The sequence below is a fragment of the Equus przewalskii genome, chromosome 5, assembly GCF_037783145.1.
Source record: "Equus przewalskii isolate Varuska chromosome 5, EquPr2, whole genome shotgun sequence".
Classification (NCBI taxonomy): Eukaryota; Metazoa; Chordata; class Mammalia; order Perissodactyla; family Equidae; genus Equus; species Equus przewalskii.
The window spans coordinates 85534465-85562421 of NC_091835.1; the positions used below are offsets into that span (position 1 = coordinate 85534465).

Here is a 27957-nt window from a genome sequence, read left to right on the forward strand (position 1 = left end):
TGGAGTTTTCTGTGACAGCTCTGGCCACAGCTCCAGCTGGCTCTTTCTTAGCTCAACCTTTAAATACTGGAGTCCCCAGAGTTTTGCCCTGGGCCCCTTCTCTTTAAGTATTCGTTAGGTCTTCCCATCTAGGCCCCTGGCTTTAAAAACTACCTATGCATTACATCTCCAGCCCTGACGTTAACACTTCCTTAGCTGCAGACCCTGTGTCCGTGTGCCCACTTGGCGGCTCTACTTGGGTTTCCAGTGGGCATCTCAAACCTAACTCGTGCCGGTTGCTTAAGCAGCAATCTCGGACGTAGTCTTGGTTTCTCCATTTCCCTCACCCCCACCTCACTGCCCGTCCAGTCCATCAGCAGGTCCCATCGGCATCTCCCAGACATATATCAAGTCTGTCCACTTCCCTCATGCTCACCACCCTCGGCCCAAGCCAGCATCGTGTGTCCCCTGGTCTCCTGCTGTAATCTCTTGGTGTCCGGGCCTCCACGCCCTGCTCAGTCACTGGCACAGCAGCCAACGTGATCTTTTTAAAACAAAAATCAGATCATGTCACTTCCCTGCTTCAAGTCATTGAGTGGCTTCCCAGTCACATGGGAAAAACCATCCAAACTCAACAGGAAATCTTCATCAAGTTTTCACAGTGGTGGTGGTTAGCAGAGAAGTAGCAATAAAAATCAGCTTTGAAAACAATGCATGAATCTTTTTATTTTTAAAGATTTTATTTTTCCTCCCAAAGCCTCCTGGTACATAGTTGTGTATTTTTAGTTGTGGGATGTGGGACGCCACCTCTGCATGGCCTGACGATCGGTGCCATGTCCACGCCCAGGATCCGAACTGGTGAAACCCTGGGCGGCCAAGGCGGAACGCGCAAACTTGACCTCTCGGCCATGGGGCCGGCCCCGGCGTGAATCTTTTAAAACTGAAAACAAAACAAAACATTACCATACCATGGAAGAGGAGAAAACTTGCCAAAATCTGGAGAACAGAAAACCCTCCCACAGGCAGCGCTCAGGGAAGTGCGAGTCCACGTGCAGCGCAGCTTTGCGGGGAAGGACTGTGAACGCCGGGGTTCTGGAGCTGCAGGTCGGGGCGGTCTGGGGAGGCGGGGTTCCCTACATCACCTCCCCAGCTTTAACCACGTCCCAGACTTGACCACAGCCCCTCGGCTTTTACCCATTCATCTACTGGAGTTCTCTAGGAAACGCCGTCCCAAAACCGGCCCAAGCCACAGCCACGTTAAATCACCATCCGAGAGATGAATCTCCACAGAATCTGCAAAACGGGGATGCCCAACGGAACTGGAAAATGTTAGCGATGTGAAGACCATCATCAAGGGAAGAGGCCTTGTGTCAGTTCTCTGACTCCTCCCACCGTGTTGGTGGTTAGAATTTTGCCTCTGACCCGGAGGTTACACCTGAAAGCCTGCAGGCTGAATTGTGTTCATATGAGTGGATTTGTCCTTGACAATGTTTTGGTTTATTTTTGTTTGTTTGTTTGTTTAAACAAATTGGTTGCAACATTTTAAAAGGAGAAGATTTCAAATTAAAACCTGCATTTCCAGCTTCTCCTTTAAAATGGTCCATCTGACACCCTGAGCCCAATTCTTGGGGGAAGTTGGGTGGCTCCCCCTCAGCAGGACTGCCATCCCTGGTGTGCCCTGCGCCCTGCCACCCCTCACCGTCTCCCGGCATTAAGACTAAGGCTCAGTTGTCAGTTATCAGTGTGCTTGCACGGTTGGTTTTTGCTTATTTGCATCCATTTTACTCACTCATGTGCCTGGCCCTGTGAGTAATTGAACTTGGGAACCCGGTTCTAACCTTTGCTTCTCAGCCCATTAGGTGGAACCTGGTTTCTTTCTCTGTGGTGTTTCCTTCCTGTCACTCATTCCTCTGTTGCTGAGAATGTGAAGTCTCTGGGTGAACTGTTGGAAAGATCCCGAATCCTCACTTGGCAGTGTATGTAGTGTGATGACTTATGTTTCCTTATATACAGCTGGGAGCTTCTCTTGAAGTCCAGATTTAGCCATAGGCTACATGTCTTAGGCCTCTTAATTCGTATTGCAGCTAGAGGCATATAAATCCTTTCTTTCTCTTTCTTTCTTTCTTTTTCTTTCTTTTTTTTTTTTTGGTGAAGAAGATTGGTCCTGAACTAACATCTGTGCCAATCTTCCTCTATTTTATATGTGGGATGCTGCCCACAGTGTGGCTTGATGAGCAGCGTGTAGGTCTGCACCCGGGATCCGAACCTGTGAACCCCAGGCTGCTGAAGCAAAACACGCGAACTTTAATCACTACACCACTGGGCCAGCCTCTATAAATCCTTTTAAACATCACGTCTGACTTCTTCCTTGCTCCCGTGACCAGTCAGTAGTCACATCTTCTTGGTTCTGTATCATCTTCAGGCTTTATTACTGCCTCCCTGGACTCTTGAAGTAGTTTCTTAACTCGTCTAACTTTAGCAGCTGCCCTGACCGACACATCCTGACACAGCGATCTTTCTTTGTGTGTGTGTGTGACTAAATCGTGCATCACTTTTGACATTGTTTTTGTCTGATACATTTGACGTGTTACGATTTGTAAATTTAGGGTGGACAGTGTGTTGCTTTGATTCATTGTATGTTGTATCGTGGCTGCCAGTGAAGTGGCATTGATCACCTTATGTCATTATAGTATTGTTACTATATTCATTTTACTGTTCATTAGATCTCTGTGCTTGTTACCACTTGTGACAAGTCTGCCCTTAAACAGCATCAGTGTTATCCTCCACCCCCAGCCCCTGGTAGCCACCGTTTTACTCTGTTTTTTTTTTTTACAGGTTTGACTTTTTTAGATTCCACATATAAGTGATGCCAATAGTATTTGTCTTTCTCTGACTTATGTCACTTAGCATAATATGCCCAAGGCCCATCCGTGTTGCTGCAGGTGGCAGAATGTCCTCCTTTCCCGTGGCTGAATAATACTCCATTGTGTGTGTGCACCACGTCTTTCTTATCCCTTCGTCTGTCCGTGGACGTTTGGTTGGTCCCGTATCTTGGCCATTGTGAATAGTGCTGTGATAAACGTGGATGTGCACGTATCTCATTGGGAACCTTTTTTCGTTTCCTTTGGGTATATACCCAGAAGTAACACAGCTATCTTTCTGGGTTAGATTTAGTTTTATCGTGCACCACAACTACCCAAATAGAAGTCATCCACAGATGTTCTTAGAATGAATATGCATGAAATCAAATTCAGCTTTAGCCCAACATTCAAAATCTACCCGGATCCTCGGCAGCCTCTTTGCCCTCTTTTCCCTCACTGCACAAGCACATGCTGTAACACCGTCTCGGCGCCTGTGCTGTCTCTCTGCCCCCCGTGGCTCCCGTTTTTAAAAACATGTCCATTGTTTTAAGTCTCTTCGGAGTCTAGCTCTTTGGGACACCTTTCCAGATTCTCCCAGATTAAGTTACTCTTTCCTCCCTATGTAATCTTGGGATGTTTTCCTGGCTCGTATCAGAGTCTGCTTGACATACTTACTTGTGTCTTCTCATGCCCTAGATTTGAGCCTGTGGAGGGCAGGCCCATTATTTACTCATCCTTTATTTCCTGCACCCAGCAGAGTTTAGCACAAGTTGAATTGAAACAAACAGAAAATGTTTCTTTTTTCTTTTTCTTTTTTTTTTTTTGTGAGGAAGATTGGTCTTGGAGCTAACATCTGTTGCCAATCTTCCTCTTTTTGCTTGAGGAAGATTGTCCCTGAGCTAACATCTGTGGCAGTCTTCCTCTATTTTGTATGTGGGATGCTGCCACAGCGTGGCTTGATGAGTGGTGCTGGGTCTGCACCGGATCTGAACCTGTGAACCGCACGCCGCCGAAGCAGAGTGTGTGAGCTTAACCACTATGTCAGCAGCTGGCCCGACAGTCCGTTTCTTTAAGCAACTTTGTGTTTTGTCCTTAAAGATCTGGGTCCCAATGTGACCTTCAAAATAGGACTCTAAACCTCTTCTCTTTCCAAGGTAAAATCAGTTTGCTCGTTTTCAAGGAACGGTTGATAGGTGTGAAGTTTTGAAATACTCATTAGGAAGTATACCACATCACCTGCACTAATTCTAACAATAATGAAACAATCAGACAAATTCAGAATCTGACACGTTTTACAGGATAGTGGGCCTGGATTGTTAAAGAAGTGTCCATGTCATAAAAAGCCCGCCAACCACCAAAATGACAAGCAGAGTGTTCTGTGTTCTCACGACGACATAACCAAAGGCGACATGTGAACATGCATTGGATCCTTCATCAGAAAACAAAAAGCCATAAAAGATACTTTTGGGACAGTGATGGAAATTGTATGTGGGATATTAGTATTAAATTAATGTTACATTTCTTAGATGTAATAATGACATTTTGGTTATGTGGGAGAATGTCTGTATTTGTTAGGAGACACATAGAATTATTTCTGAGTGAAATGTCAAGATGTCAGCAACTTATTTTCAAATGGCTCAACCAAAAAGGTATATTTATATATCAAGAGAGAAAAAGTAGAAGTGGGAAAATATTACTAAATAGGAAATCTAGATGAAGAGTATGGGTATTTCATGGTGCTATCCTTTCAGTTTTTCTGTAGGTTAAAAACGTTTTAAAAATAAGAGTTGGGAGAAAGAGAAGAGGAAGAGGCTGAAAGAACTGGTTTAATTTTCTAATTGTCTTCTTAGGCTGTAATTAAATAAATTAATAGCTAGGTAGTGGAACCAAACATTTACTGTGGTCCGGCTTTATGTTTAGGAGTGAACCATTTACTTGGTTGTCAGAATTATTACATCAGATGTGACTTTATTGCTCATTAGGGAGACCTCTTGTACTTTATGGTGTATACTTCTAAAGAAAATAAACTCCGGAGGCACTAGACTACGTGTGTCAAGGAATGTAAGTTTTCAGTGTGAGTAAATTTGGAAGTATTTAACAAGTGCTGACTTTTCGTTATGGCAAGCCTGTTTAAATTACCTGCTATTATTGGTCTCTGTAAAAGTGCTTACGTTGATTTGCCCCCTTTGTCTGAAGGAAAAAGACTCCTGCATCTTTGCTTGGTTGTAGCTGAATCGATGTGGTTGATAGAGAGTGAGAGAGCTATATTGGTGTAAAAGGACAAGTAAGAGATAAGACTATATTTATTGCCCATTTATGTAATTACGTGTGTCCCGGAGGACAAAGGTCCTTAAGACAGAGACAGAAGCACAGAGAGAGTTCCCGACAGGAGGGTAGAGGGCTTTGCTGCTGGGGGAATTTTTTTCTGCACGGTTGCCTCTCCTCCTGGCTTCACAGTCGTTTCGAGAACGTCACCGTTCTCCGGGCACAGCTCGCTGGCTGAAGATATGCTTCCCTCCCGCAGAAAGCAAGCGAGGGCTTTTCAGGAGCGGTCCTCGGCCTGAGCCGGAGGACGGCCGGCCCCTCCGCAGGCCCGACGGCCGAGTCCGGGAGCACCGAGCCGGGGCGCGAGCGCCATGGACGTGCTGGGCGAGGACGAGGCTCTGCGCCAGTTCTTCGAAGGTAAGAGGCCGCCTCCGCGGAGCCGTGCCTGCGTGGGCTGCAGCTAAGCTGGCCTCGGGAGAGATGCTCGCCGTCGTGCTCGCTGTCCTGAAATCGGACTGCAGCCTTGTTTGCTGCATTTGTAGCAGAAATCCATGGTATGGGTAGTGGTTTGGATACAGGATTTCCGTCTTAGCGCTTGGTTGGTAAAAGAATCAAGGGGTCATCTCTGTCGCTAGTGTTTGTCCCTGTCCTGGATTCTATCCCTTCTAATCCCCTACATCTCAAAGATGGTAGATTTTGTCTTATCTTTAAACTTGCTGAAGATAGCACAAGAAAAATGTAAGATTTTACGTAGGACAGTTATTGTCTTACAATAATCAAATACAACCCAGCCTAAAACAGCAAAGGAGCACCTTTTCCCCCAATCCCATCTTCGTTTTTCGCAACCCTTAAAAAATGTGCGGTTGCATGATGGTTTGTTTTTGAAGTTAAGCATCTTTTTCCTCAGGGGCGAGGGTACTGTGGGACGTAGTTACACAGATCTTATTTCTTGTAAAAGCCTGAAGTGGCAGTCCAGCTTCTTGCGTTCGGCTGGCCTGATGTTCTGTCGCGGGTCTGTTGAAAATGTCAGCAAGGACTTGCCATCTTGTGGCACCGTTTGGTGTGCCGTTGGGGCGCGGCTTCGGTTCCTTCTCAGGTGGCCGCACTCAGACTTCCACGGGAAGGGAGACGTGGCCACAGCCCTTCACATTGCAAGGCCTTTCCCAGGAGGGGTATGAGAAGGCTCGAGGGCAGACCTGCTCCTTTACAGGATCCTGGCAGATGCTGAGGAAGTGCTTTTGGCGTTTCTTGTGATTAGTAAAGTGTCCGACAAATACTAGATGTTTAAAGGTTGAATGGAATTGACCCAGCACCAAACAGTGCGGGGTGTCATACCAGGGAGAGTGTGATTCTAGGTCACTATCAGAAGGAATGAGCACAGTGCAGTAGTTTCTGTGGCTTGCATTTTGCGTTTGGAATATAAGACCAAGAGAATTACTGTGTATCTCAGCCCCATGACCCACCCAACAAGTGTGCTGCCTCTGCCAGTGGCCTAGTCATTGTGTCCACCTGGGTTGTGCTGGGCACACAGTAGGCACACATAACATTATCGATTGTTACTGCCTGGTGTTACGTCCTGTGCAACTTCCATTCCAACAGTAGATAGCAAGCTCCAAGCTATAGTTACAACTGCTTTCTTTTAGAGAAACCACTAATTCATTCTACAAATGCGAAAAGTCTGCTTGATTTCTTTGTGGAGCTGGAGAGGATCTGAAAAACTAATCTGGTCTCCCTGCCGTCTTGGGAAGTGGAGTTCTACCGGGGATCCCTATGCTGTCCTTCTTTGTGCTGTTTTCAGAAGTCCCTGGGAATACAGTTTCCACACATCCTCTGTGTAGCTTGTTACAATGTCTGGTTATTACAGTAGCATTTCTTAGTCTAAACAAACTCTGTTGCTCCATGAAGCCTTCTTGTGAGGAGGGAGTCGTTTCTCCACAGAAAGAGAGAAAACGGTCAGTATTTTCCTTACATTATCCTCACGTGACTAGATGGAAAGGATGTAGACTTTAGAAAGGAAACATGGAGGCACCAGCTCAGCCATCCTCCTCTCCCTGAAATCAAACAGCGAGTCGTCGATTTTTTGTTGCTTCCACTACTCAGCAAATATTGATCACCTACTGTGAGCGAAGTCCAACACCACCTCTTTCAAGTGGTAGCCAGTAGGACCTTGAAGCCTTTCCTGTAGAGGATGATGATTTCCATTCTCGAATATTCCTTAGAATGAGGACACGAAACTAGACATGGTATTCTAAAGAGAGGCAGTTGTTGCATGTCGTGCTCTCGTTGGGTGTCAGTTTCTAATTAAATATGATCTTGAAAAAAAAGTCAAGATCTGAGAATCAAGAAAAGTTTGGCAATTTGTTACCCGACTGAAAGCTGTTTTTCTCCATTTCCTCAGACTCTTCATTCTGAGAAACGAAGCTCTAAATAATGTATTTTTCCTTATAAATACTTTCGTATTGAAAAGTATCTTAATTAAAAGGATTGACGATATCTTGAATTAAATGGCCTTGGGCTCAAAGCCATTGATGATCTTAGTTTTTATTTTAAACTTTCAAATATGTCTAAATCTGTATGGTGTGTCTCAGGACAATGACAAGAACAGGGGGTGGTTCCAGGCAGCTGGTGGTTCCAACTCTAATTCAGATCCCCTGTCTGCCATTGATGCAGTAGGTGGGCCTGTTAGCTAGAGCAGAAGAAGGTGCTCTAGGGATCCCAGTGTCCCCTGGACACTCAGAGGCCATGTGAGATGTTTGGCTTCTTCAGCAGAGCTGGCACTGCTGCAGGAGAAGGCTGGTCAGAAGAGAGGAACATTGTTTTAATAACTGAAAATTGGTTACAACTTAAATTTCTAATAGTGATGGGTTAGTGAAATAAATTATGGTTCTTCCATGTAATGGAATATTTTGTAGCTATTAAAAATGATAAGGAAAAATGTCTATGATATAAAGGGGAAAAGTAGAGTACAAGTAGGTATATGTAATACAATTGGATATATCTTTCTAGAATAAAGTTTATTAAAACTAATTTGAAAACAGTTATATGTATACACGTGCACACAAATACGTAGAAAAAACTGGATGAATACACTTCAAGTATGAATAGTTATCTCTTAGTGGTAGGAATATGGAGATTTTTATTTTCTTCATACTTTATTATTTAAGTGCTTCATAGAATGTATTATGTTATAATCAGGTTATCTTAAATAAAGGAGAATGAGTTTAATTCAGCAGAACTCTTCTGTTTGAGAGTTTCTCTTCCGTGTAAAGAAAAATTATAAAAGACTTTGATTGTGGATGAATAGATTACTGGGTCTTCCGTAGAAAACTATGTCTAGGTCATGCTCTTCTGGGCGATCAGGTTCTCTGGGATTTGTGCCTTTCATTATTTAAGAGCTATGTATTTTAAAACTACATGTTATAGATATCTGATATCAATGCAAATTATTTTCATCCACACATATGCAAATTAATTATGTCCTTAGGGGATCAATAGTTCCAGTACAAGCCAGTTTTGCATTGATTTGTAAATTCATTCCATGGCATATCCAGGTCTAGATATCTGTCTATCTGTATCTACCTATATCTGTATCTATGCACAATGTTTATATCTGTATGTCTCTCTAGATCTAGATATATGTCTGCTGTTTGAATTCCATCTACATGTCCCTCTCTCTATCTATCATCTATCTACCTATCTATTCATCTATCAGTATATCTGTTTGAATTCTCCTTGAACCAGTTATAACATCTTTCTGCTTCCTTCACTGGTTAAGTAAATAAAACCTTTGATATAAGTTCTTCTTACATTGGTATAAGAATCATGATTTTATCTTTAAAAATATTTGTCTTTTAGGGGCCGGTTCCGTGGCTGAGTGATTAAGTTCTCGCGCTCCACTGCAGTGGCCCAGGGTTCGGATCTTGGGTGCGGACATGGCACCGCTCATCAGGCTACATTGAGACGGTGTCCCACATCCACAACTAGAAGGACTGGCAACTAAGATATACAACTGTGTACAGGGGGGTTTGGGAAGATAAAGCAGAAAAAAAAAAAAAAGATTGGCAACAGTTGTTAGCCCAGGTGCCAATCTTTAAAAAAAAAAAAAAATGTATCTTTTAACATGCAGAGCGTTAGGTTAGTTAACTCGGAGACTGTCCGTTGCCCCTGGCGTATGAACCACATTAGGACCATTTATTGGGCGTTCACCACGTGTCAAGCACTGTGCTATTCGCTTTCATTCATCATTTCATTTAATTCTTACAACAACCCTCTGGTAAAAGGGAATAAGAAAATGAAGTACAGTAAATCCCATTTCTCAGTTTTCTTCATTTGTTTTTGAAAGCTGTGACCTTACGTTCTTCTTTCCTTATGGGTGTTTCTTTGGGACTACTTTGATATCAGAGGACTCATCTTTTATTCCCAAGATTTTTAGAACAACTTATAAAAACTGATTTGAGAAGAGTAATTTATTGCTCATATATTTAATCTTTAAAGAGGAAGTGTTCTGCGTTGGTGAGAAGCTGTTTAGTCATCCTCTTCATAGTGTCCTGGAGCAGGGTCTCAAGTGCTTGTCAGCTTGTCCTGAAACAAAAGAGGAGACTCCCACCTGATTGAGCAGAGGGGAAAACGACACCTGAAGAGTGGATGACAAGGAGAAGCGCGGGAACCACGCGGCAGCTCCTGAGCTCTAAGAGCAACGAAGTCCATTCAGGAAGCTGCCGTCAAAGAAGCTTCAGACATTTTTGGCCCGTCTCCCTGCTTAAGATTTAAGTTTCTAGGTAGCTATTATTAAAAGAGGCTGGTGGGGATGCAGGGCAGGCAAAAGCAGCCGCTGCTCACGAGCTGTGCAGGAATACCACGGAGGTGCCACATGTGCAGGAAGACGGGGAAAATGCAGAAGGCTCTGGAGCTGAAAAGCAGTGACTGAGGGCCTGACTCAGTGGGACGAATCTAGAAAGGCTTCAAGGCGAGGCAAGTAGAATTGCTGGCTAGAACGAGATGTAGCTTGGAAAAGTGCCTGGATGGTGTCAGCACTTATACAAGTAACATTGATAGGATCCATGAATGAAAGAGTGTGCAAAGGACTGTTCCGTTCAACACACAGTTGCTGAACGCTGGGTTTGGAGAACACAGCAAGTTCCATACAGGAGGAGGAAAACTTGACCAGCAGCTGGAAGGTCCCGAGAACGGAACCCGCGGCGGCGGTTAAGACAGTGCTGCCTGCTGGTGGAAAGTCTCAGGTTCCATCCTTACCAGAAAGAAGATGGTAACTGTCTCCAGTGGTCCCTGAATGTTATTTCTGCAGAAATGAAACCAACTGACTGGTGATGTTTCTGAATTCCTGTGAGAGGGTCAGAAGGCCTGAAGAGCTGAGTGCGGTGTGGACGGCAGGGGCTGCCCACTGCCAGGGCTGCCCCCAGCAAGGCTGTGCTTTGGGTAAAGGGCGTCTTTGTCCTCAGGCCAGTCTTTGAGTTCTTTGTCTTTCTTTCACTTTGGGACCACCACTTTCTCGCCCTCTCAGACAACCAGGACCCTTATGCCCTCTTCCTTCTGTCCCGATAAAACCTGAGCTTGCACGGAAAGTACAAATGGCAAATGATCTGATGCCATCTTACATCTCTATAGAATCTTGTATTCACCACGCTTTCATTGAATACGAAGCCGTTTTGATCAGATGAGCCAAAAAAAGGTTACCTTCTCTAAATGGTAGAATTTTAGACGTGCTGTTGCATCCTAGCCTCTCAGAAATTATCCCACAGAGGCAGGAGCTCCTTGTTTATTAGTGAGGCAGCCTCTGCTTCTGTGTGGGGACAGCATTGTCTGGGAACAAGGACACACTAAGGACAAGAAGAATCAGCCAGCTCACGCAAGCAACTTATGAGTATGTGAACAGTCCTCTCTGATGTTGGCAGGTGCTGGAAACTGTTGCCATGGCACAAAGCATCCAAAACAAAGAGGTGTTGGCTTGGTGCCACAGAGAAGAAATCCCTTTTCTGCTTTCATGCTGGGATCCTCAGGGAGAAGACGATTTAACTAGAATTCAAAATGCACCATAACTAGGCCAGAGCTAACCAGGTGAAATGCACATGCCCTGCATTTCAGAACTGCCGAGGGTCTTCCCACCTCCAGGGAATCTGGAACAAAATCACCTGACTAACCCTCCACCACGTTCTGTGGTGTTATTGATGATGTCGTCTTTTCAACTTTGGAGTTAGGACTAGGTTTTTGGAAGACTCCACAATGTCTTACAAGCTAAACATTCAATACATGGACAACTTTGGAAAATGCGCATAACCGAAAATGAGGACATCGTTGCCACTTATAATCTCACTGTTTAGTGATAAGTGCTATTCAGTTTAGTGTTGATCTTATGTGTTTTTTAAAAACAAAAATGGGATTATACTGTTTATACTCTTTAATAATGGACTTTTTCATGGAATATAGAGTGAACATCTCTTCTTATCATTACTTACTCATCTACAACAGGGGTCGGCAAGCCATGGCCCACAGGCTAAATCTGACCTGCAGCCTGATTTTGTAAAAAGTTTTATTGGAATACACTCGTTCATTTACATTTTATCTGTGGCTGCTCTGATGCTATGCTGGCAGAGTTGAGTGGTAACAAAAGAGACCACACGGCCCTCAAAATCTAAAATATTCACTATCTGGCTCCTTGGTGTTTTTGTTTTCCTTTTTAAAGATTGGCACCTGAGCTAACATCTGGTGCCAATCTTTTTTTTTCTTCCTCTTCTTCTCCCCAAAGCCCCCAGAACATAGCTGTATATTCTAGTTGTAGGTCATTCTGGCTCTGCTATGTGGGATGCCGCTTCACTGTGGCCTGATGAGTGGTTCCATGTCCATGCCCAGGATCCGAACAGGTGAAACCCTGGGCCACTGAAGTGGGGTGTGCCAACTTAACCACTCAGCCACGGGGCCGGCCCCAATCTCTGGCTCTTTGTGGAAAATGTCTGATAATCCTTGACCTACAACATAATTCATAATAAATACTGCTATTCATTGACCATTTCCTGTGTGCTGGGTATAGAGGAATGGCCTCGGAGTTAGTCTCCTGGGTGTGAGTCCTGGCTCTGCCGTTTGCTGCCTCTGGGATGGTGGGTAAGTAAATCTCTGAGGCCTTACTTTCCTTCCTTGTAAAATGGGGATAATCGTGTTGCCTCACAGCGTGGTTGTGAAGCTCCGTGCCTGGCACAGAGAGGTCAGTGAGTGTTGGCTGTTGTTATTCTCATTGTTACTTTAGTATCGTTTGCTCTGTCTAGCATCAGAGCATTCCCGCAGGGACTTTTGTCCTCCCGTGAGAAGCACGAGGCTGACAGAGGTTAATCACCTGCTGGAAGGCCGTCCAGGCAGCGGCTGCAGGGTTGTCATTCTCTCCTGCCTTTCACTTGTTCCATCAGCGAATCGAATGAGCCAGGTGACCTAGGGACTCAGTGGTGAACACGCAGAGTCCTTGCCCCAGAGCGGCTCCTCTTCTAGTCGAAGGAAGAAGACAATAAAGATATAAGCAAATAAGTAAAGTGATTTCAGATAGTCATTAATTGTGAAGAGAATAAAACCAGATAATGGTGCAGAGAGACTGACGAAGGAAGGGAGGGTAGTTACTTAAGCTAAGGCAACCAGGAAAGGCTTCTGAGGGGCTGACACTCGAGCTGAGACCTGAATAATGACTGGGAGCAAGTATTCCATCAGAAGAGCGTCATCCATCAGAAGAGCATTCCAGCAAGGAGCACTTGTGCAAAGGCCCTGTGCTCAGAATGGTCAGGGGTGAGGTGGAGGGGGTGGGGATAGCAGAGCAAGGAGGGGACAGTTCTGAGTGACAGTGGGGAGGGTGGTCAGAGATGACATCAGGGTCTGGATTTTATTCTCAGTGTGATAGGAGACCAGTGAGAGCTTTAAGCAAGAGAAAAAGTGGGACTTGTAAATGGATGGAATGTGGGGTGAGGAAGGCAGAGGGGTTGAGATGATGTCAAGGTGTTGACGTCAATAACTGGTGGAGGTTGGGGCAATGTCCTCAGATACGGAAGACTGGGGGGTAGTGCAAGTACATGTGTGTGTGTCTGCGCACATACGTGTGAAATCAAGAATTCATTTGGGACACTTAAATTTTATATACCTGTTAGATGACAGAGAGAAAATGATGAGGGGGCAATTGGATGGTTGAATCTGGTACCCAAGAAGGGGACCTGGGCTGTGTATATCAATGGGAGTCATCTGCATATGGTTGGTGTTTAAAGCCCTGAGAGGAGATGAGGTCCCAAGAAGGGAGATCGACAAGAGGGACCCACGATGACATCTAGGGATCCAAGTGAGAGCAACTAGCGAAGGAATGCTAAGTGAGGTGGGAGGAAAGCCAGGAGAGTGTGGTGTTAAGCTAGGAAAGAATAGTGATTCAAAGAGAGTGTAGTCAAATGTTTTCAGTGTTTCTGAAATCCCAGATAATTGAGCATGGAATTTGGGAAAGAAGGCTGTGGATGACCCTGACAAGTGGTTTCCATGAACTGGGAGAAGAAAGCTCAGTCCGTGGTAGGAGAGAGAGGAAGGTGAGAGGCTGACGCCTGTAATGCTTTTGAGAAGCTCCCTTGTGCCAGGAGCAGAGAAATTGGGCAATAGCTGGAGGGGGTGTGGAGGCAAGAGTTTTTATTTGACAATTTTGTTCTTAAGATGGGAGATACTAAAGCATGGTTTGCTGGTGGGAATGATTCAATGTGGATGCAGAAGCGGAGGGGGCGTAACTGTGGGAGGGGAGCCTTGAGAGTGTGGGTGAGGATGGGTCCGGAACAGCTGGAGAGAGCGTGCCCTCAGGCAGCAGGAGCGCTGGCTGACTGGCAGCAGGAGCAGAGGTGGAGGGGTGAGCTAGATTTCAGGTGGGAGCCTGCTAGGTTCCTGCTGCTTTACCTGTGAAATTTGAGGTGCGCTAAGAGGGAGCTTGGAGGGATTGTAGGGGGCACTGTTCAAGGGCTTTAGGAGGGAGAGTAAATTATGAAGTTATCTTCTCAGAGGGCATATTAGTTTCACGGGGCTGACGTAATAAATTACCACCAACTGAGTGGCTTAAAACAGCAGAAATGTATTCTCTCTCAGTTCTGGAGGCCAGAAGTCCAGAATCAGGGAGCTGGCACGGCTGCCCTAACGTAAGGCTGTGGGGGAGGGTCGTTGCACGTCGCTCTCCTGGCTTGTGGGGGTGCTGCATCCTTGCTGCTCCTTGACTGTGGACTGATCACTCAGATCTCTGCCGCCGCCCTCTCATCACCTTGTTCTCTTCTCCTCTTCGCATAAGGACACTCGTCATTTTGCTTAGGGCCACCTGATCCAGGATGGTCTTGTCTTGAGATCCTTAACTTATTATATCTGCTAAGACCCTTTTTCCAAGCAAGTTCACATTTACAGGTTCTGGTGGTCAGACCATTTGGGGGACTATTTTTCAATTCACTACAGAGAGAAAAAAAGCTAATCTGCTGGGAAATAAACAGTAGGATTACTCGTCGGTGCCATGTCCATTGGAGATTGTGGTGAGGTACTTTAGTGAGGTCATTACATTTGTACGATCTTCTCAGCAACATTCAGCTGCTATTCAGGTGCAGGCCTGGAGTGGGTGAAGAACTGGGTTTCACTAAAGGTGAGATTTCCCTGAGTTCCACAGATGGAGAGAAGGGAGGAGAGTCACCAGTCTCTGCAGGTGGGTGGTTAGAGTGATGGACCCTGGCATCGAACTGGGTGAGAAGGGAGGTGAGAGTGGAAGGGGGGTGAGGAGGGGTGGAAAAGTGGGAATAAGGCGTGAATGGGGTCCCCATGGGTGAAGGTAGTAGAGTAGGCGTGCCAGTGTCAGTGAGCGGGAAGGCTCAGCTAGTCAGAGAGCACAGGACTTGAAACTGAGGTTTCAGAGGATGGTGCAGTGCCTGGGGACGCCCAGGTCAGGAGGGGTCATGAGAGGAGGTGGCTGAGGTGAAGTATGTGAGAGCTGAGGCTGGATGTTATTGGTGGATGTTGAAGCTACCAGCAGTGATGCAAGAGCCGTGTTGGAGAGGGGAAGGCACGGAACGAGATGCTGGTTCAAATGACAAAGGAAAAGTGACTGAGAGTTTGGTAGACGCCACTGCGAGGAGATGGCCTAGCCATGTGGCATGTGCTTCATATGAACTGGAGCTTGTGAAGAAGGGATCTGGAAACAGCAACAAAGAGCAAGAAGAAGACCTCTGCCATTGTCAGGCCCCAGAGCACGTGGGAGAACCTCTTTGAGATGTTCCATAATTTACCCATCTCTTACTGTTGGACATTGAGGCTTGTTCTAGATTTTTACCTGTTATACATGTACTGCGATAAATTTTTCCCCCCAAATCCTTAGTCATTTATTTTCTATGAATCTCCCCAAAATAGAATTGTTGGCACACAGTATTTTTAAAATTTAGGGCTTTGTAAGCATTGCCAAATTATTTGCTGGGAAGTTTTAAAAATATCAATCTGCAGACTGTCATTATCTGCCTGAGACTAATGTGCATTTTTTGACTTAAAAAAGTTACTCTGGGGGGCTGGCCCCATGGCCTAGTGCTTAAGTTGGTGTGCTCTGCTTCAGTGGCCTGGGCTTGCAGGTTCAGATGCTGGGCGTGGGCCTACACCACTCATCAGTCATGCTGTGGTGGTGACCTACATATAAAATAGAGGAAGATTAGTACAGATGTTAGCTCAGGGCTAATCTTCCTCAGCAAAAAAAAAAAAAAAAAAAAAAGTTACTCTGTGCTCAGAGTCCTTAACTTGGGCTAAGGTTCACGGGGCACTGGAACTCTCTGAAATTGGGAAATAGGTACTTGTGTAGGCTCATACTCGTAGGGAAAGGCTCCATAGTTTTCAACAGATGCTCAGTGAGGTCTCTGCCGCAGAGGAGGTTAGGAAGCTCTGCTCTGGTCCCAGGCTGTTGGCTGCTTCTCTGACTTGCCCTCCTGGAGCAGCCCACGTGGAGGAAGATGTGCTCTGAATCAGGTAGGAGATTCTGGACCAGGGCACAGTGCAACAATCAAAGAGTCTAGAAACTTGTAGATTCTACTCAAAATGTTGTTGAGGGATGGGTAAGGGAGATTTGATAGCATGATTGGGAAGTTTTAAAAATATCAATCTGCAGACTGTCATTACTGTTTCGTCTGTATATTCTGAGTTGTAACAGTATCAGAAAACACCAGAATGACACTGTAAGCAGAAAGGGAGTGAATTGTTAAACGTCTGCTCTCTGTTTCATTGGTGGGTATAGAAAACTGGGTGACTTCTCCCAGCACTTGACCTTATGGGCAAGAGGTGATTCTTTCCTCTGCCCAGGGCTTCCTTCTCCCCCGGGGCTGTGCCAGGGCCTTGAAGAGATGCTTCCCGGGCTGCACTCGGCTAGGAGGGAGCCCCTGGCAGTAGATGCACATTTGCTGGTTATTTATGCCCAGCCCGCTTCTGAGAAGATTCTGGGAATAGTTTATGTTAAAGGATACCTCAAAAATTGGTGTAAAAAAGTCCATCTGAGGGAAAAGAGAGGGTAAGGGAGCCTCCTTGGGGGTCAGTGGTTCCACAGGGAGATTCCACCTCTCCCCTCGACTCTGCCCTCCTTCCAAACATTCTCCATCTTTCTCTTCCTGTTCATCGCCAAATCCTGAAAAACACCCAGTCTCCTTCACGTCGCATTCACGCTCCCACCCAGTCTCATCTGGCTTCTCCTCTGATTTACTCTTCTGAAGTTTCTCCTTATTGTTGGATCGCATTAAAAATCTCCAGCCCGCATCCTGCTCGCGTTCTCTCCAGGACTGGTCACCACACCACGTTCGCTCGGGGAAACTGTCTCCTGTCTGCCTCCGGGGCGTCTGTGTCTCTGCTTCTCATCAGCCTCTCTGTTCCCCTCAGGCTGGTGGTGGTTCACCCTCCTTCTTGTCTGCCGAGTCCTGTTTCGGAAACTGTTTTATTTGAGCACCAAGACCTCACCCTGAACGGGTATTCCCCTGGATCAGCATATCCCAAATTCTGTTGCCAAGCACTAGACCCATATTTACAGCTGTTTGGTGTACAGACGTGTGTGCCTGGTGTCCCTCAGTTTCCGCACATCAATACGTTCAAAGTGGAACTCGTCGTCCTTGCTCTGGCCGACTTCAGCCAGCTGCCTCCCGTGTTGCCCTCCCTTCACTCCCCAGCAGACCTCCGACACTGCAGACTGGAGTCAGCCTCGACCCCTCCTACACTCCACGGCTGATCGTTTACCAAACTCTGTTACTTTAACGTCAGGAATGTCTTTCAGCTGCAACCTGCCCTCTGTCTGCACATTCGTCCTAACTTCTCTCCCTGGGCTGACGCCCTTCCACTTTGCTTGTGGCTCACGTGAATGCCCTTCCTTGAACATTCCTGTTGCTTCTCCATTGCCTGAGCTGAGCACCGTGGTTAGTGTAACATTGTGACACTGCAGGCACCCTCACCTCCGGGGACTCCCCCATCCTTACGTCTGTTAGGGCTGTTTGCTCCAAGTGGTGAGAGCATGTCCAGGGCTGGAGCTCTAGTCTTGACTCCGTCCTTTGCTAGCGGTGTGATCTTGGTCAAGTTATTTAATCTCTCAGTGCCTCAGGTGTGCGTCTGTAAAACTGGGCTCTCAGTGCCGTCTGACGGGGCTCTCATGAGGGGTAAATGGTTCGAGATGCACTAGGCTCAGGACAGCTCCTGGGCCACCGCATGTTTGTTACTACTGTTATCATCGTCAGCATTGTTCTTATTGTCATCTATACCCAGCTCCGCTGAGCTCCTCATGCTTCTTGAAGCCACCCGCCCTTTCGTAACACTGGGTCCTTGTGCCTTCTGCCCGGAATGCGCTTTCCTCCTTCTTCATCCAGCAAATGTCCCGGCAGAGTTAGAAGTGAGTGCTCATGCTTCTCCAGTGCCTCATCCAATTTTGGGCATGCACCCCTCACACGGAAGTTGCTTTACGTGCTCACCTGTCTGTCCCCAGTGAAGACATGAGCATCTCTGGGCGAGGACCTGCCTTTGTCTCTGTCATCTTTGCAGGCTTGGTGTCTTCCGTGTGGCAGTGACTCAAAAAAAGTTTGTTAAACATGCATAAATGAACGAGATTCTTTTTTTTCTTTTTAGGGTGACAGTAAGTGAATTCAGTTTGTTAACCATGAACTTCAAATAATACCAAAGTGTAGAATAAAGAGGAAAAAAATTTCTTAAATTCCCACCTGCCTTCTCCAGCTTCTCCCTGCCCCTCTGTGTGTGCTCTAATCTCAGGACACACTGGGCCTCTCCTGGATTCCAAACCCAACCCACTGGAACACTCACACTTCCTCCCGGCCTGCCTGCATTGGCTGCTTTTCCGAGACTCCCCCGATCTCTAGCGGATCGGAGCCCCATCGCTGTCTCCTGCGCTCTTCCTGGGATTTAGCTTGATCCGTCTTATTTTATAATTACCTTCCCTCCTTCTGGATGGTACAATTATGAACTCACTGCAAAGAGAAACTGTTTAGCTCGTTCTATGTGTTCCTTTAAGGATGAGCATATTATCTTGGGTAGTATAGCCTCAATAAGCAGTTTTAAAAAAACGAACGAGATTCTTGACCAAAAACTTCTGGTGGAGGAGCAGGCGCCTTTGCTGCCTTTATGCAGTTATCCGGCTTGAGCTCCTTCTTGTGCAGATACTTCTTTTTTCTTTATTTCGTATTTTTCCTTTTTAGTGAGGAAGATTAGCCTTGAGCTAACATCTGCCAATCCTCCTCTTTTTGCTGAGGAAGACTGGCCCTGAGCTGACATCTGTGCCCATCTTCCTCTACTTTATACGTGGGACGCCTACCACAGCATATGGCTTGCCAAGCGGTGCTTAGGTCCACACCCGGGATCCCAACTGGTGAACCCTGGGCCACTGAAGTGGTGTGTGCAAACTTAACCGCTGTGCCACCAGGCCGGCCCCTTTTCTTACAGATATTTTACTGTCAGGATCCTTCTGGGGTCACAACTCTGGATCAGCGTTTCTGTGTGGGTTACTCTTGGGTCTGTGACCCACAGTAGTGATCATCCCCCATGTGGAAACTCTCTTTCCCCTGAAAGGAGCTCTGTGTTGGCAGAAGTGGATGGAGGTGGCGTGGTGCTCAGTAGGAAATGGCAGAGATGCCACCTGGGGATGGAGAGAACTCAAAACACAGTCCCGAGGGGAGAGGTTCAGGCTGCCACTCAAACTGGGTCGTGAGCTGAGAATCAGAGTCAATACTTAGCAGTCACCAGGAGACATGAGGAGTCAAACAGAGGAGTGGAAGCTGCAGTGCTGAGCAAAACGAAAAGCCCAGGCCCCGGGAAACAGGGCAGCGGACCTGGGGCTGCGGGAACGATCTTGGGGACTGTCTGATGCGGCGCCTCTCTCACCCGAGGCTGCATTTCGTGGCCACCCGGGTCAGCTCTGGACACTGGGCACCAGTGCAAGTCACACACCTTTATCCTGGGCTCCTGGCTGCAGCCTGCCCGTGTGCTGATGGGCGACACCGTAGTCCCACAGGCCGTGTCCAGATTGCCCTGGATTCAAATCCCGCCTCTACCACGGACTGAAGATGCTGCCTCAGCAAGTGACGGGGCCTCTGAGTCTGCATCCTCATCTGTCAGATGGGGCAACATCTGCTCCACAGGAGAGGAACCGGCACAAAGTAAGGTGACGCACGGGAACTGCTTTGTGTAACGCGTGACGTCGAGTTACTGTGCAGTGAAAGTGTTACCAGTAGTCTGTAATTGAGCAAAATGTTTATTCTTTTAAAAAAGTTCCCTGAAGCAGCCTGTGATCATAAGAAAACCATTACCATCAAATGGACACTTGACTCTATGTTAAACATCGTCCTCAGACGTTTAGCTGTATTCATCCTTAATTTGCACAACAAAATGAACAGGCGGATAATGCTGTCAACATTTTTGAGACGAGGAAGCCTGTGGTCAGAGAAGGTGTGTACCTTGTCCGAGGTAACACAGCTGTTCTGCATCCGAGCTTGGAGTTGGACGGACGTGTGTCTTCCTCTGAGGGCCTCTGCGCCTCTCCGCTGTGCAGTGTCCTCTAAAGAGGTCACGAGGCAGCATCAGTAGGGCTAGCTGCGAAACTTAGGGCTCCTGTTCAAATAACCAGGGCTTTTTGGCCTGTGACGATTTGCATGTAATTCAGTTCCGTAGATGAAATTATTCTAGACTGCGATCAGTTGGTAGGTTAGTGCCATCTGGCATTTTTGGCAAAGCCCGGCTCTGGCACCATTGTTAGTGGTGAGAAGGCAGAGTTCACGTTCATGGAACAGTCAGCTCCAGAACGCAGAAGATGAGGCTGCTACGGAGAGCACACAGATACGAGAACACCAGCACAGCCTGTGGGGCTGCTCGGTGCAGACGAAATCCGTGGAGAGATTTACGCAGCTGGGTTTGCTCAGCACTACGGTAGAAAATATTAACTCTCAGTCTTCTTCTTTTTGGTAACCAGACTCAGAACAAGAAGTCCAGCAAGGTGGTACCCCGATATCTGATACCCTGGTGTCAGCAATGTAAGGAGCAATTGTCACGTGTAGCACTGGGAAGTCACGTGTTCTAAGGAGTCCATCGTATGACTTGGTAGTTGGAAATAGTGTCACTCCCTTAGGGTTAGAGTGACCGGTACCCTTAACTATTAGGAGCTGAGAACTGTGCTTCCTAGGAATCTGTGGTGTGTTGTTGATGGCCTAGGCCTCAGTTCAGGCAGACCTGGGTTCGAATCCTGGTTCCTCTGCTTCTGAGTTGTATGACGTTGGGCCAATTACTGAACATCTTGAAGTTTCAGTTTTCTCCTTCTATAAAATGGGGATAATGATGCCAACCTCTTAGGATTGTGAGGGTTAATGATAAAAGGTTGAAATAATGAAATACATGATGGCTGTTGATTTTCATTGTAGCATTTGCAAGCGGGAAGGGACCAAATGGCTTGCTTTATTTATTCTGAAATAACAATGCCTACAAAAAATATATTTCCATACATTTCTTTGTCAAACGCTCCTGTCTCCAGGGAGTTATTATAACTTTTACATGTTCACATTAATTCCAGAGCCTTTATCATCATAAAATCTATTTATAGGCCTTCATTGCCAGGCAACAAAGGACAAAGTACTGAGTGTTTCCTTTTACTGTGAAAGGTTCAGCTCTTCCTTCTTGGTCTTGAGATCAACATTTTTCAGGAAAGACAAGGCAGAGAAACTTAATCCCTCATTCCAAGGTTGAGTGGGCGTTCCTTGTTTGGGGTGGAATCCAAGCAGGAAGGGACACGTTGTCCTGTCCTCAAATAGTCTCAAGTGTTCTGTGCCGACTCCACAGTGAGTCTGTCAGGAGTTCGGGAGCTGGGAGACGGCGGGTCCAGGGTGAGGAGAGGACTTCCTTCTCGCTCCGCGTGCTCTGCGAGGCGTTTGCTGCCGGAGAACTCGCTCTCGGTGTGTCAGCCGTCCTTCAGAAAAGGCGGGGTGTGTAAAATACAGACGCAAAGGTCCTCTGCTGATTGTGGTGACCGTTGACCTCAGACAGGCCGCTCGGTCCTGCCCTGGCTTTGAGGCACAGAATTAGAGTAAATTCTCTGCTTCCTTGAAAAGTATCAAAGCTTTTCATACTTCTGTTGTTTCTGTCTATGGATCATCAGGAAGTAAAGGTTGGATATCCAAAAACAAAAAATCAGAAGAGTATATTACTGTTTAACATCCTGCTAAGTACCCCGGTGCAACTTGTGTTTTTAAAAGCTCGTGGAAGCACGTGTGGAAACGCTTCCGTCGTCTGCACAGCTGTGCTGTGTGTACTGAAAGCGCGAAGGCGGATTAGAGCATCTGACGGGAGTCCACCCCCTCGTCCACGCGCGTGCTGCGTGTACACTGGGGTCAGTGGGGCCTGGACTCTGCAGATGCAGAGTAGAGACGGCGATCCTGCGTCCTCGGCCCTGTTGGGTTAGCAGACTTGGTGCTTTGGATCACATCTATTCAGTTACGTAAGATGTTTTATATGCAGGAAGAGGCAGAAAGGACAGCAACAAACTATTTCTTACACGTTCCACGAGGTAACAGCCAGTCAGGGCCCTTCGGCTGAGACTAAATGTCCTTTGGGACGATTTTTGTGCCTGAAGAGAAAGGAGTGAGATCTAGCCGTCAGCACAGCCAGGCAGATTCCAGTCACCGGCAGAGGCGCTCTGAAATCCAGTCTCCACGCGTCTCGGCAAGTGTGGGGCCTCCAGGGCATTTGGAGAATTCCCTTTCCTCTGCGCCTGTGCGGGGAGGAGACAGGACGGAGGCTGCCCCCGTCCTGGAGAAGCAGGCTGCATGCGAGGCCGACCCTTGCAGGGGTCAGGGAGGCGGGGCTGGACCGCGCTCGGGACTTGGCCGCCCTTCGCTGCTGCTTGTGGAAACGCTGGAAACAACGAGAACCCACACACAGCCACCAAGTTTCACCTTCCCTCGTTTGACCAGTCCCTTCCTAACCCATCTTCAAAGTTTCCTTCTCCTCTGCAATTTTTCCTGTCTTGTTTATAGCCTGTGACATTTTATAAACTTCCGTTTCCATCAAGTCTTTGGTCCCTCACGCGACGCTGAGGGGAAGGCATTTGGCAGATGAGAGAAATGGAGTCTAAAAGCAGCGACGGATGTTTCTGACATCCCATCAGGGAGTGTGGCGCTGGCTGCGAAGCCCTGGCCTTCTCATTCCAAGTCCTGCCTCCTCCCAGCCAGTGCCACTCTGCCTCCCCAAGGAGGGGCGAAGACGCGGACTGGCCTCCGTGCTCCCTGGCTGGGGGTCGAGTCCTCTCGCAGGCGCTCGGTCTTTGGAAAATCTCCTTCCGTGCTCCACTCCCTCGCTTCGCCCTCCGCCCTCCAGAGCAGAGCCAGCGAGTCTGCTGTCCTCAGGCTTCGCCTCAGCCTCTGCTCTGGGGACACTGGGCCGCCTGACATCAGCCACCGGCTCATGGTCCTGAGCCTGCGTTGGGGTGGGGGAGGGGCAGGGGAGGACTAGGAAGGGGGGACGTTTACTGTGTGCAAGCACTCGCCGTGTTGGAAACGTCCACGGACGCTTGTTAAAGCCTGGGTAGGATGGCCGTATTCACGGGAGGGGCTGTCACAGCCGGTGTAGTGACAGAAGTGAGAGGATTGTACTGTGGGGGAGAGAGACTGGGGGCGACTCCCAACACAGCGAGGCAAGTGGGTGTTTGTGGCCAAGCAGCAGGGTGGGGTGATCCTGGCTGAACCAACCCAGAGGGTTCTTGCTGAAGCTCCGGGGCCACCAGATGTGAGCAGGGCAAAGGACAAGGAGCCCGAGCAGGTGTGGAGGGTGAGCAGGTACAGAGGATGGGGGTTCTGGCTAAACTGGTTTTCAGGCTCTTTCCTAAAATCGGGCAGTTCGTGGAGGAGCGTGGAAGTGGGCCTCCGGGGGCTTGGGGAGGCTGAGTGGAGTCTGGCAAGGAGAGAGCCTGGAGGAGCAGGACCGTGGGCCCCAGGTTAGTCTGCCCGCAGTGCTTGGAGGCGGGAAGCCCATCTCTTTCTCCTCGACGGAGTGTGCCAGACAGTTCAGCGGAGCCGGAGGCCACCCGGCTCTGCCTGACCCACCCTTTCCTGGATCTCAGGCTTTTCTCCTCCGGGTTGCATGCCTCCCTCCTTCTGAAACCCCTCGCCTCCTTGTTCACCAGGCCGCTGCTGCTCCCCCTTGAGGCCTTGGCGTGGGCGTCAGTCCCTCAGGGCTCCCGTGCACTCTGTCTGTCTCCTGTGGGCCACTGGGAGGAACGAAGCATGTGTCACTCGATGGCCAGGGGCTGGCCCACTGCAGGTGCTCAACCATACTTGTCGAATCAATAAATAAGGAACTCCGGGCCTGTCTCTTTCCAGGATTCCGAGTCTTCTGGATTTCCCTCCTTTAGTCCTTGCATCTGAGAGAACTGCGTCTTTGTCCTGCACCTGGCTGGAAGCTCAGCCCTCACCGCTGCTCTGCTGGCTGTCCCCTCCCCCGCTGCCTGGCTTGGCAGGACGGGAAGGCAGGACAGGCCCCTTGATAGCCACAGGGTGGGCAGCTTCCTTGTCACGTTTTCCAGAATTTGTGCTGTTCAGGGTCCAACCCCTGGGGACATTGATTTAGAATTCAATGCTGTGCATTCCAGGTGAGCCAGACCACCTGTGGAGCCTGTGGGCGGGTGCCCCCTTTAGCTGTCCTTCCTTTGGGGTGGCCTTCCTCTTCATCCTCCTCCTCCTCCTCCTCCTCTTTGGCCCTTGGCAAAATTGGACTTTCTGGGAGACCAAACCAGAGCGATAAGTCTTCAAGATCTTGGATGTAAAATACCATTTAAACATTTTTGTCAGCTTCTGTTTCCCAAATTTATCATCTACGATTAAAAATTAATATTGGTTAACATGTGGCTTATTGTGTTTTCTTTCTCTTCTGATGTTTTATTTTTCCTGTATTTATTAGCATTAGTATGTGTAATTGGAGAGAAAATGGACAAAGCACAAAAGCTAAATCCTCACGTTGCAGGGCTGGGAGGAGGCTCAGCTGTGAGTTTCCAAAACTCTTGGAAAAACGGATGCCCAGACTCCCGGAGGGCCCAGAAGATCTTACTTAATATATATTTCAAATTGTTAATTTAAAAGGAGAAGGAGTGTGAACTTGCTAATCAGCCAGTGAAGACGCTGAAATACTTTCATGAAGATTGAGGTTACGTGATTCAATAGACGGACAGTTTCGCCTCCTGCTGTAAATCCCCGGCGAGCTTTCATTCACCAAGAAGCTGTGCACATGTCACAAGGGCAGCTCTCCAGAGGTACTGAGCCAATCAGCAATCATTTATTCCCACCGAGTGGACCTGAGTTTGTGAAAAAGCAACATAGGACACGTTCATATGAAATTATAATAGCGTTAATGCCAAAGATCTTAGATCCACAACATATTCAAGTGATACATGGCAGACACCATCAGTTGCCTGCTCGACGGTGGTGCACCCCGCTTCTTTCCTGCTAACGATGCTGGATGAGTTCAGAGGTGGGGAGAGTCCTTGATCCCCGGCAGGGTCAGCTCCAACGTGATTGATTTAAACCAGTTATTATAATCTCAATTTCCTCCTCTCTTCCCTTCATAATTCAGTGGCTGTAACTCTTCTTTACAACCCCTTCTAACGTCCTTTTTTATTAAGGTCAAATTCCTATATTTTCTGAGGTACTTAGCAATATTAATAATAACTTGATGTCTCCCTTAAATTTTTATTAAGAATGTTATTGTTTTTCTTATTCTTTAAGTGGTTTCCTCCAGCCCTACTCTCCTTCGTTATTTTGCACGATTCTGCGGACAGCAAGGCTGTCCAGGAGCACGTACATTATGTGACAGTAGAGGACACCTGAGCCCTGCGCTGACAGCTGTGTGATCGCAACTGGAGTACCGAAGCCCGCTGAGGCCGCTGGCTCTTCTGAGAAGGGGGATGAGAATAGTTCTTATCTGATAAAGAGAAGTACTGTGAGGATTGAATGAGAAAGTAAACGTAAAGTTCTTAGCCCGGTGCTTACAAAGTGCTCAGCCGGCTTGCTAAGCCCTGTTACTCTTCTCCACTGACTGGCTCTCCTGACTCGGCCTGTGGTTCTCCCGCTCTGTTGGATCTCCTCTGGACACCCTACTGTTTGTCAACATGCCTCTTAAGGCGTGAGCCACGTCCACCAAGACCGGACCCGTGCACAGAAGAGCAGGGCCCTCACCCCTGGTCCTGTACTCAGCGATGTTGTGCTTAGAAGCCTGCATCCCCAGCACTTCCTCGTGAGGATGCCACAAACAGCCCTGCGTCTTTATCACCATTCACCACGAGCCCAATTTCCCCTTCCCATATTGACATCATTTAAAGTCAGTGTAAAGCTGATGCTTCAGCTGCTGGATTTCGTCTGTCAGGGTCAGCCGCTAATCCAGTCGGCGAGATCAGACGGGCTCTCACTCTATATTGTGGTTGCCTGCCTTCCTCAGGCCGTCCACCTGCTTGGCCAGTGTGCCTTCTCTGTTCTTACCCAAATTACCGATAACGGATTGGGAAGGACGAGGGTAGTCATCTTAGCTGGATTTTCGCATTTTCTCCAGGTCAGCCTGGGTGCAGTTGTCCTCCCAGGTGTGAGTTCACCTGATTCCCATGTAGTTCTCGACCTTTCTCCATCTTAGCTGCAAAGACAGCCGTCCTTGACTGCCGCCCTCAGATGGGATGGGAAGCCCCCACGTGTCTCCTTGGGTCTGACTGGCCAGGCCCTGTGAGTACGGCCTTGTTACCGTCTGGGCTCCTTCCCTGAGGGTGAGGTTGAGTGTTGCTCACCGTGGTGTCTGGTGTCCCCAGGCTTGCACGCAGGACCTCATTAAATGTTTATTGAATGCTGAGTGAATGAATTGACGATTTTGTCACGTGTCCAGTTGAAGTCAAGGCACACGTTTCCCTTAGAGTCTGCTACTCTGCAGTCAGGCAGCCGAAGAGGAGAGGCCGTGGGGCCAGCGCACGGCTAGTTCTTGGTGGCACGTGCGGGCCCCTGGATGTCTGCTGCTCTGCTCAGAGGCCGGCAGCCAAGTTCTTCAGCAATCCTTTCCAGAATTTTGCATCTGTAGCAGTTATAGAAAACCCACGTAGGCTGTTGCACAATGTGCTTGAACTATTTACTCAAATTGAATGAAGGTTAATTTTCCCCTTATCTTTGGATTATCAGGCACATACACTTCAGATGACTCATATCACGATAAAGTTCAGAGACAGTCGTTTAACTTGGTCGTGATTTCCAGCAGTGGGTTGTGTTAACTCTGCGAGAAAGAACAGATTAGATTCCTCCTGGACCATCGTAGCGCTTTCTGGACACAGAGGACCGGGGAGACTCCCAGGATTGCGGGTCACTGGGTGAAGTTGCCCTTGGGGGCAGTGCCCTGCAGTTCACTCCTCTCTCCGAGTGTGCGAGGACAGGGTTGAGTGACCTGGCCCTGAGCACATGAACTCCTCCAGCTGCCTCCCAGCCTGCTTACCCGGCTCTCATATTTCCTATCGCAAGGCACCACATGACCTCTGATCCAGCCACCAAAACAGGGCCTGGAGAGTCGCCTCGATTCCTTCCCGTCGGTCACAGAGTCCAGTGGGCTGCTCCTCTCAGAGACTGCTCACATCCAGTGCTGTGCTGGTAAACGTTTAATAACCAACTCTTTGGGGAAAAAATCCCCGATTTGTAGTTTTTGCCAATTTCCACAGCGTGAATCCTCCCCTATGGCTGATTTTAAACCAGTAACATAAAGACACTGAATGTGGAGTTGGGAAGAAGCGTGCACAGCTTGGACAAGCTGGCCCCAGCACGCTGCTGCACATTCTTTCACTTCCCAGCTCACCTCCACGGCACCAGATCAGGGTTCATGGCGTTGGAGGCCCCAGGATCTGCCCCTGCTGACAGTCCAGCCCCAGGGACCCCTGTTCGTAGAAGCTTTTCTTGGCACCCTTTTGCTCCTATTAAGTCACTTAGGTGTCCCATAATGCCTGTGTGCACCTTTGATGTCCCATCGGGTTGCTATGCTATGTTTTGTGTCAGTCTTTCTCACTGGCTGTGAACTTCGTGAGCACAGAAACCGATGGTGCAACAAGGCTTTATTGAGCTGGAAACTATGCTAAGCACCTTATATGCATTGTCTCATTTAATCCTCACAATAATTCTGTGAGGTAGATGACCTTGTTATCCACATTTTATAGATAAGGAACCTGAGGCACAGAGAGGCTAAGTGGTTTGCCCAAGGTTGCACAGCTGGGAAGTGTCTCCGCCAGATTTGGCCCCAGGCTGTAGAACCAGGACCCTCCCTCCCATGGCTCCTCGGCCTTTGTATCTCTTGCACTTGGCACTGT

The 27957-nt window shown here is 47.9% G+C and overlaps 1 protein-coding gene across 1 annotated transcript in view; it reads left to right on the plus strand.

Moving 5' to 3' along the window:
- Nucleotides 1-5358: 5358 nt before the first annotated feature.
- MYRFL (myelin regulatory factor like) overlaps nucleotides 5359-27957 on the plus strand; it is a 116664-nt gene continuing 94065 nt past the window's right edge. Inside the window, 1 exon segment of the mRNA XM_070622061.1 lies at nucleotides 5359-5522. Within this exon segment, the coding sequence (XP_070478162.1) occupies nucleotides 5477-5522 (46 nt within the window). The 5' untranslated portion in view covers nucleotides 5359-5476.